Source organism: Hylobates moloch, unplaced genomic scaffold (genome assembly GCF_009828535.3).
Source record: "Hylobates moloch isolate HMO894 unplaced genomic scaffold, HMol_V3 SCAFFOLD_10, whole genome shotgun sequence".
Taxonomy (NCBI): Eukaryota; Metazoa; Chordata; class Mammalia; order Primates; family Hylobatidae; genus Hylobates; species Hylobates moloch.
Window position 1 is genome coordinate 63,626,903 of NW_026652285.1, and position 12,374 is coordinate 63,639,276.

The 12,374-nt window shown below is 47.7% G+C and overlaps 1 protein-coding gene across 7 annotated transcripts in view; it reads left to right on the forward strand.

The window, feature by feature from the left end:
- Window positions 1-12,374, forward strand: part of SYK (spleen associated tyrosine kinase) — a 96,610-nt gene that overhangs the window by 40,481 nt on the left and 43,755 nt on the right. For all 7 annotated transcript variants that reach the window (XM_032164508.2, XM_032164510.2, XM_032164509.2 and 4 more), the window contains exons 2-3: window positions 1,074-1,532; window positions 2,685-2,845. In XM_032164508.2, the coding sequence (XP_032020399.1) occupies window positions 1,116-1,532; window positions 2,685-2,845 (578 nt within the window). In that variant the 5' untranslated portion in view covers window positions 1,074-1,115. The remainder of the gene's footprint in view (window positions 1-1,073; window positions 1,533-2,684; window positions 2,846-12,374) is intronic.

Here is a 12,374-nt window from a genome sequence, read left to right on the forward strand (position 1 = left end):
GTGTGTGTGTGTGTGTGTGTGTACCATGAGGGACATGTGCTTTGCTCCCTGGATAAATGGATGGAGTCATCTAGATAATTTTCCATTCACAACCAGCCCTTTTTGGTTAAAATGTGCCTCGTTGGATACTTTTGGGGCTGGCAATATGTATCCTTCTCATTTACAACCACGATTAAGAGGAAATACTCTCCATGTTAAATATGCATTGGCCGCCTTCCTTTTTGCTTGTGAAATGTATTTATTTACTGCAAGCAGTGTCTCTCCTATGTCAGATGTCCTCATGGGCTGGGAACCGGCACTATCTCTTTAACACGGGCCCTGCAGATGGGAAGTGGCGTTGCCCAGGAAGTGGTCTGGAGAAGCGCGAAGACAGCCTATGGGCCCCAGGCCTCGGGAGCTGGGAGGGTGTCACTCTTCATGTCTCAGGCAATGGCTTGCTGCTGTCATAGCCCCGGGCTGGAGGTGGGAAGGCCTTGTGGTGACCACAAGTCTCAGTTCCGTATGGGCCCTCCACGTGGCCTCACTTCACCTCTGGGGCTCAGCACCAGCATGTGACTGCTCGAGGCAGCGTCTCGCAGCTCAGGTGGGTGAGGTGGTGGTAGCGTCCTCCTCGGTGATATCACTGTGATGAGGAGCGAGGCTTCTCTAACATCGTCTGGACTCAGAAGGAGCAGTTGGTTTGTGCTCATGTAGATTCTGCCTCCTGTGTGCCGCTGGGACCCTGAGGGTCAGTCCAAGAATCTTGTTTTGCAATAGCCCTTCTGTTTGCTTCTCTTTGTGGTATGTTTATTTTTAGAATCCTTTGTCTTTCTCCACCCCCTCAAAAAAAGAATTATTTAATTTGGTCACTTCCATCAAATGCTCTGATTTTAGCTTAGTTAGAAGGCATGCTGGAAACTGTAATGATGATGCAAACAGAAAGACAACTGTGTGTTGGGAGGGCCAAAGAGGGAAGTGCCTGTGTTCAGAGATGGAAGGGTTTGTCTCCACTTTGGAAGGGTTTGAGTGGTTTTAGCAAATGTTCCCTGCCACGTGGGTTCCTCACCAAAGTTCTCTGTCTCTGTCTTGCCCAGGTGGACACCTGCGCGGGTGTGTGGCCTCCCGGCCCCTGAAGCATGGCCAGCAGCGGCATGGCTGACAGCGCCAACCACCTGCCCTTCTTTTTTGGCAACATCACCCGGGAGGAGGCAGAAGATTACCTGGTCCAGGGGGGCATGAGTGATGGGCTCTATTTGCTGCGCCAGAGCCGCAACTACCTGGGTGGCTTTGCCCTGTCCGTGGCCCACGGGAGGAAAGCACACCACTACACCATTGAGCGGGAGCTGAACGGCACCTATGCCATCGCCGGCGGCAGGACCCACGCCAGCCCCGCCGACCTCTGCCACTACCACTCCCAGGAGTCTGATGGCCTGGTCTGCCTCCTCAAGAAGCCCTTCAACCGGCCCCAAGGAGTGCAGCCCAAGACTGGGCCCTTTGAGGACTTGAAGGAAAACCTCATCAGGGAATATGTGAAGCAGACATGGAACCTGCAGGTGGGCCACAGCTGGTCCTGCTCCCTGGGCCCAGGGGGCCCTGTGGCCCCACACAGACTTTCTGGCTACATGCAACACATGTGCCTATGTGCCCTGTGTGCCCAAATAACACAACCATCTCCTTAAGCATCAATTTTGGCCAAAAAATGCCTCTCTCTAATAAGAGCCTTTCCTCTTTCACAGCCACAGCTGAGAGGGTGGGTCCCTTTGTGCCAGCAGTGTGGGTTTCTCCACAGCAGGGAACCACCATTACCCAGTGCATGGAGGGCCTTTTCAGAGAGGCATTGATAGGTGTTGATTGGTTTCTGTTTATCTGACAAGGTCCTACTATACACACTGATAGGCACTTGATTTTATGGCTTCCTAATATCTTTTGCAGAACTTTCTGTGTCAACACTCATATAGTTGCATCACCCATTCTTTGGCTATCTGGTATCACCTGCTATGCACCATAATTTATTTAACTAGTACCTATTGATGGACACATTTGCTGTTTATAAATAAACGCTGCTAACAACATTGCTCTAGACCTATCGTATACTACGCTTGTATGCAATGTCTGCAGGATAAACTTTGAAAGGGTTGGGATTGCCACAGCAAAGGATATGTATTTTTTTTTTTTTTTTTTTTTAGACAGAGTCTTGCTCCATCACCCAGGCTGGAGTGCAGCGGCATGATCTTAGCTCAGTGCAACCTCTGCCTCCAAGGTTCAAGTGATTCTCCTGCCTCAGCCTCCCGAGTAGCTGGGACTACAGGCATATGCCACCATACCTGGCTAATTTTTGTATTTTTAGTAGAGATAGGGTTTCACCATGCTGGCCAGGCTGGTCTCGAACTCCTGACCTCAAGTGAACCACCCTCCTTGGTCTCCCAAAATACTGGGATTACAAGCGTGACCCACCATGCCCGGCCATATTCTTTTTATTTTTCATATTATTCATTATTATTTTTCATATTCATATTATTTTTATACACTGGAAAGTACTTAAGAAATGTATAAAGGTCTTTCTGGTTTTATTTACTGAATGAATGAGTGAATAAGGTTTGATCCTGTTTTACCATGCCAGGACTCGAGACAGATTGGAAATGCCTTCTGCATCATTTTCATTTTTCCTCGGTATGGTTTACTCTGCTCTGCTTTCCACGTGGCAGGGTCAGGCTCTGGAGCAGGCCATCATCAGTCAGAAGCCTCAGCTGGAGAAGCTGATCGCCACCACAGCCCATGAAAAAATGCCTTGGTTCCATGGAAAAATCTCTCGGGAAGAATCTGAGCAAATTGTCCTGATAGGATCAAAGACAAATGGAAAGTTCCTGTGAGTATCGTGCCTTCCCCCTCACCTCTTGCCACCAGGCCTGTGTGGACAATTGGGAATAATTCAGCTTCTCTGTGACTGGCCTCACATGACCCTGGGAAGAGGCCATGCATTGTCATTTGACAACATGCATGTTGGCCTGTCCTAAAGACATTTCTAACCAAAGCTATCACTTGTGACCCAGTGTTTATTTTGCCCAGTCTAACTCTAAAATGAATACTCTTTTTCGGCACCGAGGGATGTAATATTTAAAGAAAATGTGATTCAGCCCCATGTTCTCCTTTTAATGGCAAATTATAGGATGCATAGCACATTTTGTGGTTATCCAACTAAAATTAAAATACTGCAGTTTTTTTACTCAAACTACCCCCTTGATCTCAGACTTTACTTCTATTTTACATGAAACAAGACGCCAACAGGAAAGATGTTAAGGAAAATTTCCTGGGCGTAGCGTCCATGAGTGGTGAGTGCAGGTTTGCAGGCTTCAGCCTTAAGCCCACAATCATTAGAGTGTCTGTCTGAATCCTGGGTTCTGTTTGCTATCCTCAGTGGTTCAATGTAAATCTAAATTGTAGAAGGTTCTGAGATACAAGCAAATGTGGTCAGTCAGTTGTCCAGAGAAGGTAAAGAACTGTCTTTGGGAGGTGTCAACCTTGTTCCCTCGAGGGGGTCTGGTCAAGGTGGCTCAGTGGGGCAGTTGTCCCTTGGGGAAATGATCCCCTGGTCACCTCTCAGTGTCCCTACAGAGATACTTACCTTGGAAACAGAACCAGAAACAGTGATGCAGCCTCATGGTTTGGCAATTGGTGAATTCCCAGCCAACTTCGTAAACTTTTCCTAGATTTAGAAGCGTTTTCTCTGCATGTCCATCTATTCAAAGGAATTTCCTCAGACTTCACTGTCATACCTTGTATTTTAAAAATGATCTTAGCTGAGTGCAGTGGCACGCACCTGTAGTCCCAGCTACTCCTGGCAGGAGGATCGCTTCATCCTCACTATGATCTCACTATGGTTTGAGGCTGGTTTGAGACCAGCCTGAGCAACACAGTGAGACCTTGTCTCAAAATGAGAAAAAAAGAAAAGAAAAGAAATCGACCACAATACTCTTAAAAAAAAAAAAAAAAAAAGAAGAAGAAGAAGAAGGAAGAGTGGCCCAGGTTGCCATGTAGCAGTGCCTAGAGTGGTGGTCTTTAGTGGGATGCAGCCCCAACCAGCAGCAGAATGCGGTGGGGAGGGAAGACATTGCCCCTCAGTGGAGGCACCTATGGCTGTTTTTGCTGAGGTTTGGCCTCTTACCATCTTCTCAGCAATAATTTCCAACATGAATGTCATGGGACCATGCACATAGCATCTTGGCATGTGGAGTCAACCCAAAATAGCATAATCCACACGATGAGGCTGGCCAACTTCCTGCTGGTTAAGAAGTCTGTTCATAGCCTCTTCGACCACGAAGCCATTTCTTTTTTCAGAGTTGTCTATTCCCGAAAACAGCAGTTGCACCCTTCATGGCCATGACTTCTGCTGTCTCCTTCCTTTCCGGGAGACGTGTATAAACCCCATGCAGAAGGCTGGGAGGTGCAGCTCTTGTTTGACGAACATGCCTTGTTCCCTATCTGCCCTGTACAGATTGACATCTCATGTGTCCTCACAGCACATGCCCCTGACACTGAGGCCTATGGTTTATACAAGACAGTCTCAGACTTGCCATGCTTCCTACTCAGCTGTTGTCAGAGCTAACCAGGCATGGGCCTGTGAGAAAGGGGCCTGGGCTTCTGTGTTTTCATCGAGCTCCCCCTCTTTAGTTGTCCTCTTCTCCTGGGTTCTTATTCCACCTTATATTGCAGTTGCCCAGTTATCACCCCATAATTGCCAACCTCCCAGATAATAGCTTCCAAGGCTTTCTCCCTTGTGTTGTCCACACCTCAGTCCCCCACCTTCCCGTGCTGCCTCCACACCTGCGGTGCTCACCTGTGGACTGATGGTGCATAGCACCCCATGCCCAGGCCTGGCATCAGGCAGGGTATTAGTGAGAGGGAAGAGCAGAGCTAAGCCTGGGCAGCAAGACCCAGCTTCAGAACCCATGTTCCCATGACAGTTGTAGAACCTTAGGCTAAGGGGAACTTTCCCCAGGCTCTGCTCCTCTGGATCTGTGACTGTCTTGAGAATTCAATGAAAATGCACACCATGTACACCACACAGCACATATGGTCATCACTGGTGTAGCTTTTCTTCTCTCTTCAGTGCTCTTTCTCCATCATGAGCACCAGGAAAATCTCCTTGTCAGGGTATCTTACGGTGTTTTTAACAGAGAAAATGTGAGGAAACACCCTGGAGGGGTTTGCCACCTGGCAATTTCACCTCTTGGCAACCTTTCATTTCCTACAGAACCTGGCTGGGGTTCTTAGCTGTTGCTGGGTGTGTAAACCTTCCTTGTTGCAGAGTAGTGGGCGTGTTATACTGTAAGTGTTTGAATATGGTTGTGTATGCTTGTGGAGAGCAGGGAGAGTTTGCCAGTGTACTGGATACAGTCCAAGTCTACCATGCTTCCAGCACGGGGCAGGGTCTGCATCCCTGAATACAACGTCTCCCAAATCCAGGTTGCCTAGATGTTGGTCCAGATTCTTTCATCTTTAGAAGTGTTTCTTTGTGTGTTTCTTTCATGGGAAATAGAGCTAAAAGTCTCCAGGGAACTCTTGTAAACCATCACCAGATCCTGTGGCTGCCCTCTCAGTGTGAATGTGTCAGCTCCTGATCCACTGCGGGAGTCTGTCCTATATTACCCTGTTGGGTCGGGCCAACGTTGCAGGAAGTCCCAGACCTGGTTTCGAATCATCCAAATCTGCCCTACTTGCAGATAGTTTCATAAAATGTCCGTTATTTGCAACAAATAGCCACAGCACAAGGTCTTTGGAGTCAGAACTAGATTCCAGTCAGTGCTGGATGTCCTCACTGAGCCAGCTGCTGTTTTTTTCCCACTGTTCTTCTTGGGCCCTCATTCAGATTCTCCTAAAGAATGTGCTCATGTCTACTTTCCAGTCATCATGTCAGCTAATCCATCCATGGACCAACATTACTGGAGTCTGTAGTTGCATGAAGCACTAAGTGCCAGGCACCATTCTGGACTTTGGGAAGGGAGAAGTCAATCAGCAAGCACCTGCCCTCATGGAGCCTGCATTTCAATGGGAAAAAGGACACAGAACAATAGGAAAGAACTGCATTTAAGTAAGGGCGTAGAGCACACTGGGGTTGGGATGCTGGGGCTTGTTTCTGCTGTGTGGGGAGGATGGACCTTGCTGCAAGGAAGGCCACTGAGAAGAGGCCTGAAGGCAGCAAGGAACCATCTCCACCCAGGGAATGGCAAATTCGAATGCCCTGTGGCAGGAGTGTGCCTGGGGAGCAGAGCACCCACAGAGGCCGGTGTCACTGGCACAGAGTGAGTGGAGAAGGGTGGAGTTGAAGGCCAGGTTACAGAGCACTCACGGCACTGGGAGGACCCTACTTCAGGCGAGTTGGGGGGCTGTCTTTAGGAAGCAAAGGGCCAGGGCCAGCTGACAATTCAGTGGGCTCTGCCTGGCTGCCACATCATCAGTTTGCTGTGGGGAGATGTGCCTGTTCATATACTTGCAAACTGAACGTGTTGATTTTTTTATCGTGATTTCAGGGCCTTCACCTTCTCATGCCTGAGCATCAGTCAGTTTGTCTCCTCTCTGATCTCCTGTCCACCCCACCCACCGTGCTTTTACCTGGGTTCTGTACAGGCCTGTGGGCTGGCCCGTAGGAGGTGTTCAATGAATGCCTGTCGCCTAAATCAATGAATTGTTTGGATCCATTCTCCATCTCCCAGCTCGTTTTTGCTTTCCACTTCCTGACATGTAGTAATACCACTGTAGTTCTGTATGGGGGCAGCCCCACACCTGTCTATGTTGGGGAGGGAATGGGGATTCTTGCACCTCTTTCTACCTCCTCTTAAATCATTACTGATGGACAGATGCAGGGACACAGTAAAACATGTAGAAGTATATAGAAATATACTGTGCACTCCATGGTTTGTAAGATTCACTTTCTCTGGGTAGGAGGCAGTGTGGCCTGTTAACAACATATCATTCAGGTTGTCTGGCCTCAAATGCTGGCTCCACCTTATCACCAGCTATGGGACCTTGAGCAAGTTACTCAGTGGTCTGTTTCCTTCATTTCTTTGTCTGTAAAATGGCTTTAATGTCATCCCTGACTCTTAGAGTCATTGAGGGTTATAGAGTATCATAAATGGAAGGCCCTCTGCACGGTGCTTGGCACCGAATGAAGCAGCTTCACCCCTCTCCTCCTGCAGTGGCCTGGACCACACTTGGATGCATCAGTAACATACACTGAATGTCAGGTCCTCCATGCAAACTCTTCCCATCCCTGCATCACAGGTGTACCATGACCTCTGCAGGTGAGTCATTCTTCTGCAGGTGAGAAAACCAGGCAGGTCCCCCTTATCCTTCCCTTCTCTTCTTCAGTCTGCAGTAGGTGTGTTTATTTCCACTCTGTGGCTGTGAATATAGAGAGTGAGAGTCACTGTCTGGCCATAAAAGGATTCACGCTAGGCTTTTGCTTTTATGAAGTGACAGACTTAAATAAAGAATAATTATTTCAGCTGGGCACGGTGGCTCATGCCTGTAATCCCAGCACTTTGGGAGGCTGAGGCGGGCGATCACAAGGTCAAGAGATCAAGACCATCCTGGCCAACATGGTGAAACCCCGTCTCTACTAATAGTACAAAAATTAGCTGAGCGTAGTGGCACGTGCCTGTAGTCCCAGCTACTCGGGAGGCTGAGGCAGGAGAATTGCTTGAACCCAGGAGGTGGAGGTTGCAGTGAGCCAAGATCGTGCCACTGCACTCCAGCCTGGGCAAAAGAGCAAGACTCCATCTAAAAAAATATATTATTATTATTATTATTTCACAGAGGGGGTTGGAAGTTTATTTTTACGTTGCAAGCCATAAACTAATCAAGAAGATTTTACTAATTTGGTGGATAACACGGGTAAATAAAATCCCAACGATTACTCTTCACGCGTTCATCATGAGTACCAATATGCTGTCTCCACCATTCAGATGCCAGCATTTCAGCCTGAGAATCACTTTACATGGAAAGCAGCATTGATAAGAATTGGACTAAAAGGTGAAAAGAAAAAAAAAAAAGAATTCCTGAAACACATGCACCTCCATGGCCATCACAAAATGCCTTTGCTCAAACAGACCTTGAAAACACTGAGGGTAAGGCAGCATATTTTGGAGATCTAAATCTGATTATAAATCCTTGGTAATGCAGTTAAAAATGCAGATGATAGAAGCAGATTACGTCTGGGAGATGCTGTCCACCTCAGATCCCAGTTTTCTCAGGAACTAATGTGAAATCCACTTACAGTGACAGTACACCTGAGCCAGAGGGCATTTACCACTTAACAGGGCTAAACTTCTTGTTTTTCAAACAAGAACTCGGGTGTGGAGGAGCTTGTCCAAGGCAGGAAGGCAAAACCAGGTCCCTGATGTTGTCTGGGGCTAAGCAGAAACAGCAGCCAGCAACCAAATCCACCTCCACAACCACAGGCCTCTCCCTATTCCCCATGCAAGATGCAGCACCAGGGCATGTCCATGTGAAATCTCAGAACACACAGAGGCGTCCATCAGCTTTCCCCTGTCTTGTGTCCTGTCCACACAGCTTACCCACACCATTCAGGAGTGACTTTGATAAGGTAGTTACAGGGCCTTTGCACATGTGCTTGAAGAATAACGAATATAAACAGAAGCTCTTTGTGGAGGGTCTGGGCAGTGTGGGTCAGTGGTTGTCCCTCACAGCCGCCCGTGGCGTTTCTGGAGGTGATGTTCATCACCTGGCCTTTGCTATAGCAGCCCTGCCCTTGTCTGGGGTCTAGCTGGCCAGAAGCAAGCACTGGAGGGGGAGTCCTCCAGCTCACGTTTGGTGGGTGAGGGTCAGAGTGCTGCCTCGTTGGTGACATCAGGGACCAAGGCAAGGGAGAGGGGCTGAGTGGGGAAGGAGATCCCCTGCCCCCAGAGGCCTTGTATGACAGCACAGTTTGATATTTTGAGAAGCTAGTCACAGCTGTCTGTGAAAAATGAATTCGTTAGAAAAAGGAAACAAAGCTTACTTTCCAAAAATTATATATCCCTTCCCCAAAAGGGAGGATCCAGGATTGAGGGGTCCGAAGCATATACAATTAGAAGACCCTCTTATTTTTGAAAAAATATAAAATTAGGCATACAATAGAATGTATTTTTTGGACTAAGGAAAAAAATTCAATAAACTAGAATTTTTTAAAGACTGGTCAATACTAAAAGCATACAAAATTTAGAAAAGATAATGTAATATTTTAATGAACTGCCTGACATGTCTCTATAACACCTTTTATTTCCTCCATGTCCTTGACTTCACTGTGTTTGACTGCATCTTAGTTCAACAATAATTTAATAATATATTTGTCTATATATAGAAAAAGAGACTTATTCACTCCTTCCTCTAGGTTCACACTTCGTTATTAGTAATATCATGTATATTTTTAGAATCCTTGTCAAATTTGGGAGGGGAAGTTAAAGTAGAACAGAGTGATCTTCCCTGGCTGTGACTAAAATATCTTTTACAATCTGTACAAAACCTAAGGCCGTGCAGTCACATTGCTGGGCTCCTCTTGGTCTGGAGGAGGCTGTGGTCAACTCATCTCTGACCCTCATCCACTTGGTTCACACAATGTGGTTTATTGCCGTTGTGCACAGCCAATTCTCCCACATACATCACTCTGCTAAAATGTAATGGGATGTGGCCTTCGTTTCATCTTATAAATGATCTTAGAATGGAAATGCTCTAAAAAGTCCATGCCAAGCAAAATTTTAAAGATGGAAGTATTGTTTTCTTTGTGTTTAGTATCCAGGTAAATATTTTATTGTTTTTGGCCAAGAGTCCTTGTAAATCTTACAAAGCCAAAAACAAGTTCAAGGTGACCTTTAAGACACATAAGTGGCTGCTCTCCAAGTAGCTCGATTACTGTTAAGAATCAAAGGTAGTATTTCAGATTTATGGACAGAGTCGTCCAACCAGTAAGTCACCAATGCCATTTTAACTACAGTTTCTGCCTTCTAACTTTAGAAATGTACTGTGTTAAAAAAAAAAAAAAAAAAAAGTTACAAAATTAGTCATTCATTCAACAAAATAGGCATGTTTTCAACCAGACATGCAGCGGGCATTGTGATAGGACTTGGATACTATGAGGAATAAGTCAGACCTTAGTCCCTGCCCTCGCCCTGACTGCAGGGGAAAGATGACAAATGCAAGCTGATGTGCTGCAAAGACTGCAATGCATGGCAACAGGTCCCCTCCACCATGACACTGGGCCTACCCAGCATGATCTTGATTTTGTTTTCATTTACTTGTTTATTGTCCCCACCCCCACTTGCTCTGGATGCACAAAGGCAGAGATTGGGCTGTTGCCTTCACGAGTGCAACCCAGCACCTAGAACATTGTCTTGGTGGGAAAAATCTCTCTGGGTAAAGGAACATTCTGGCTGCTAACTTAAATGGGGGCCACTACTTGGATAGGAGGAGGGACAGTATGGTTCCTCGGGCCTGTCTCAGATGCCCAGGCTGGACTATCATCTAGTGTGTTGCTAATTGTAGGAACTGGGAAGTGGCCTTCAGAGCAAGTGGGCTGACTGGATTTGGCACAGCTTGACACCTCACCAGGAAGATGCAACAAAAGAGCAGGGCAGCAAGAGATTCAGGGGATAGCATGGATGTGGTGGCCAGGGCAGGCCTGGATGCCTGCAGGAGAGGGAGGGAAGTGAAGTGGTGGATGCCGAATGGGCGTGCAGGAGCCTGGGCATCTCCAGAGCCCCAGTCTGAGCCCCAGGAGGCAGCGCCATGTCATGGTCACGTGATGCCCTGAGACCATTCTGGTGCCCTGAGATTCTATGGATGGTAGCAGAATTTTCCTGGACGGTGGCAGACTGACTGGGTGGTGGAGGGAGTGGCATGTGGCTGCCCCAGGCCACACCATGAGGTGTTGAGGGAGACCCTGACTGCTCAGCTGCCCCGAGTGTGCAGCATGGAGCAGGGGCGGCTGCTCTGACAGCTCACAGCAGGAGAGGCACCTGGAGAGCTGGGCTGTGATCAGGCCCAGTAGTTTGCAGATGAGAGAAACTGAGTCAGAGAGGAAGCCGAGGAGGTTGTGAGCCTCAGCGATCTGAGAGGCAGGCATGATGAAGAGTGAGTGAGGAGGATGGGAAGCCTACAGGCTTGGTGGGTCCTAAAGTTGCAAGAACATCACTGTCCCCTGCGGCTAAGTGGGCCTGATGTACTCCACTCAGGCCACAGTTGCTGTACATGATCTCTTGGGACCCTAGAAGTGCTCCTTTCCATGACAGCTCTTTAGTACATTAGTTAAAACAATCCCCAGGAAGCCCTTGTTCCAAGCATGCACGACAAGATAAAAAGCGCAGAAAGCCCTCAGAGCAGGGACCAACTGCGAGTGCAGTTTGCCCTCAGAGGCCTTGGTAGCCACCCCTCCTCAGCCCCCATGCCGCCATCAAATCCCCATGTGGCTTGTTCTTATATGCTCTGCAGCTGAAATTCAGCTGAAGGAAGGACCTGACCTTCCTTCCCCTGTCCCTTTTGAGAAGAAATAAACAGTGTAATCTTTGACTCATCCCTTTTGTACTAGCCAAGTTCCAGGTGCAGTATGACACACTCGTTATCTCTACCTCTCTTCTCCCCTTCCTTTCCCTCATGTCTGCACACACTCCCATCCCCTCACTTCTTCCCCCCCACCCTGCCTCTCTCTCTCTCTCACACACACACACAGACACACACACACACACACACACTTGAGAACCACAGTTGCATATCATCTCCTGTGGACCTGTGCACAACCTGTGGAGCCCAACTTAAAGTACTGCGTCTATTCTCCGTGGTTTATGCTAATTTAGGTTTGTTTCTTGGTCATATAGAATACTAAAGTGTATGTCCTTAGGAACTGTCTCAATTTCTCAGAGAAATGGGATATACGTGAATAAATTTTTGACTCCCTTATACTGAGTCCCACTTGCACTGCAAAGGATTAATAACACCTGTTTCCAAAGCAAGGTGTCACCTGCCATGCAAGCCACATGCTGGGGAGGGGAGGCGAAGGGTATGGGCATTGGTGAGAGGTGTTGTTCCCCTGTTCAAGGTGACAGGTATGTTATCTGGTGTCCCCAGGTTGGGTCCCACCCAGGGCCTGCTCCTGGACGAGGGCTGTATGGCTCTGATTTGCACACCCCTGATTTTGGTGGACACAAACCTTTTCCTTAGAGAGCCAGAATCACTGCATCTTCTAATCCCCGGCTGCATAAAAAAATGGGGTGCAAAACTTCTCTGGACTGTCTGTTCTTATTGTTCATTGGTTTATCCTGCAGGGCCACCCATGGAGCCCGTAACTTAAGATGCATAAATGAGCTAGTGAGTGAGCGTGTGTGTGTGTGTGTGTGTGTGAGAGAGAG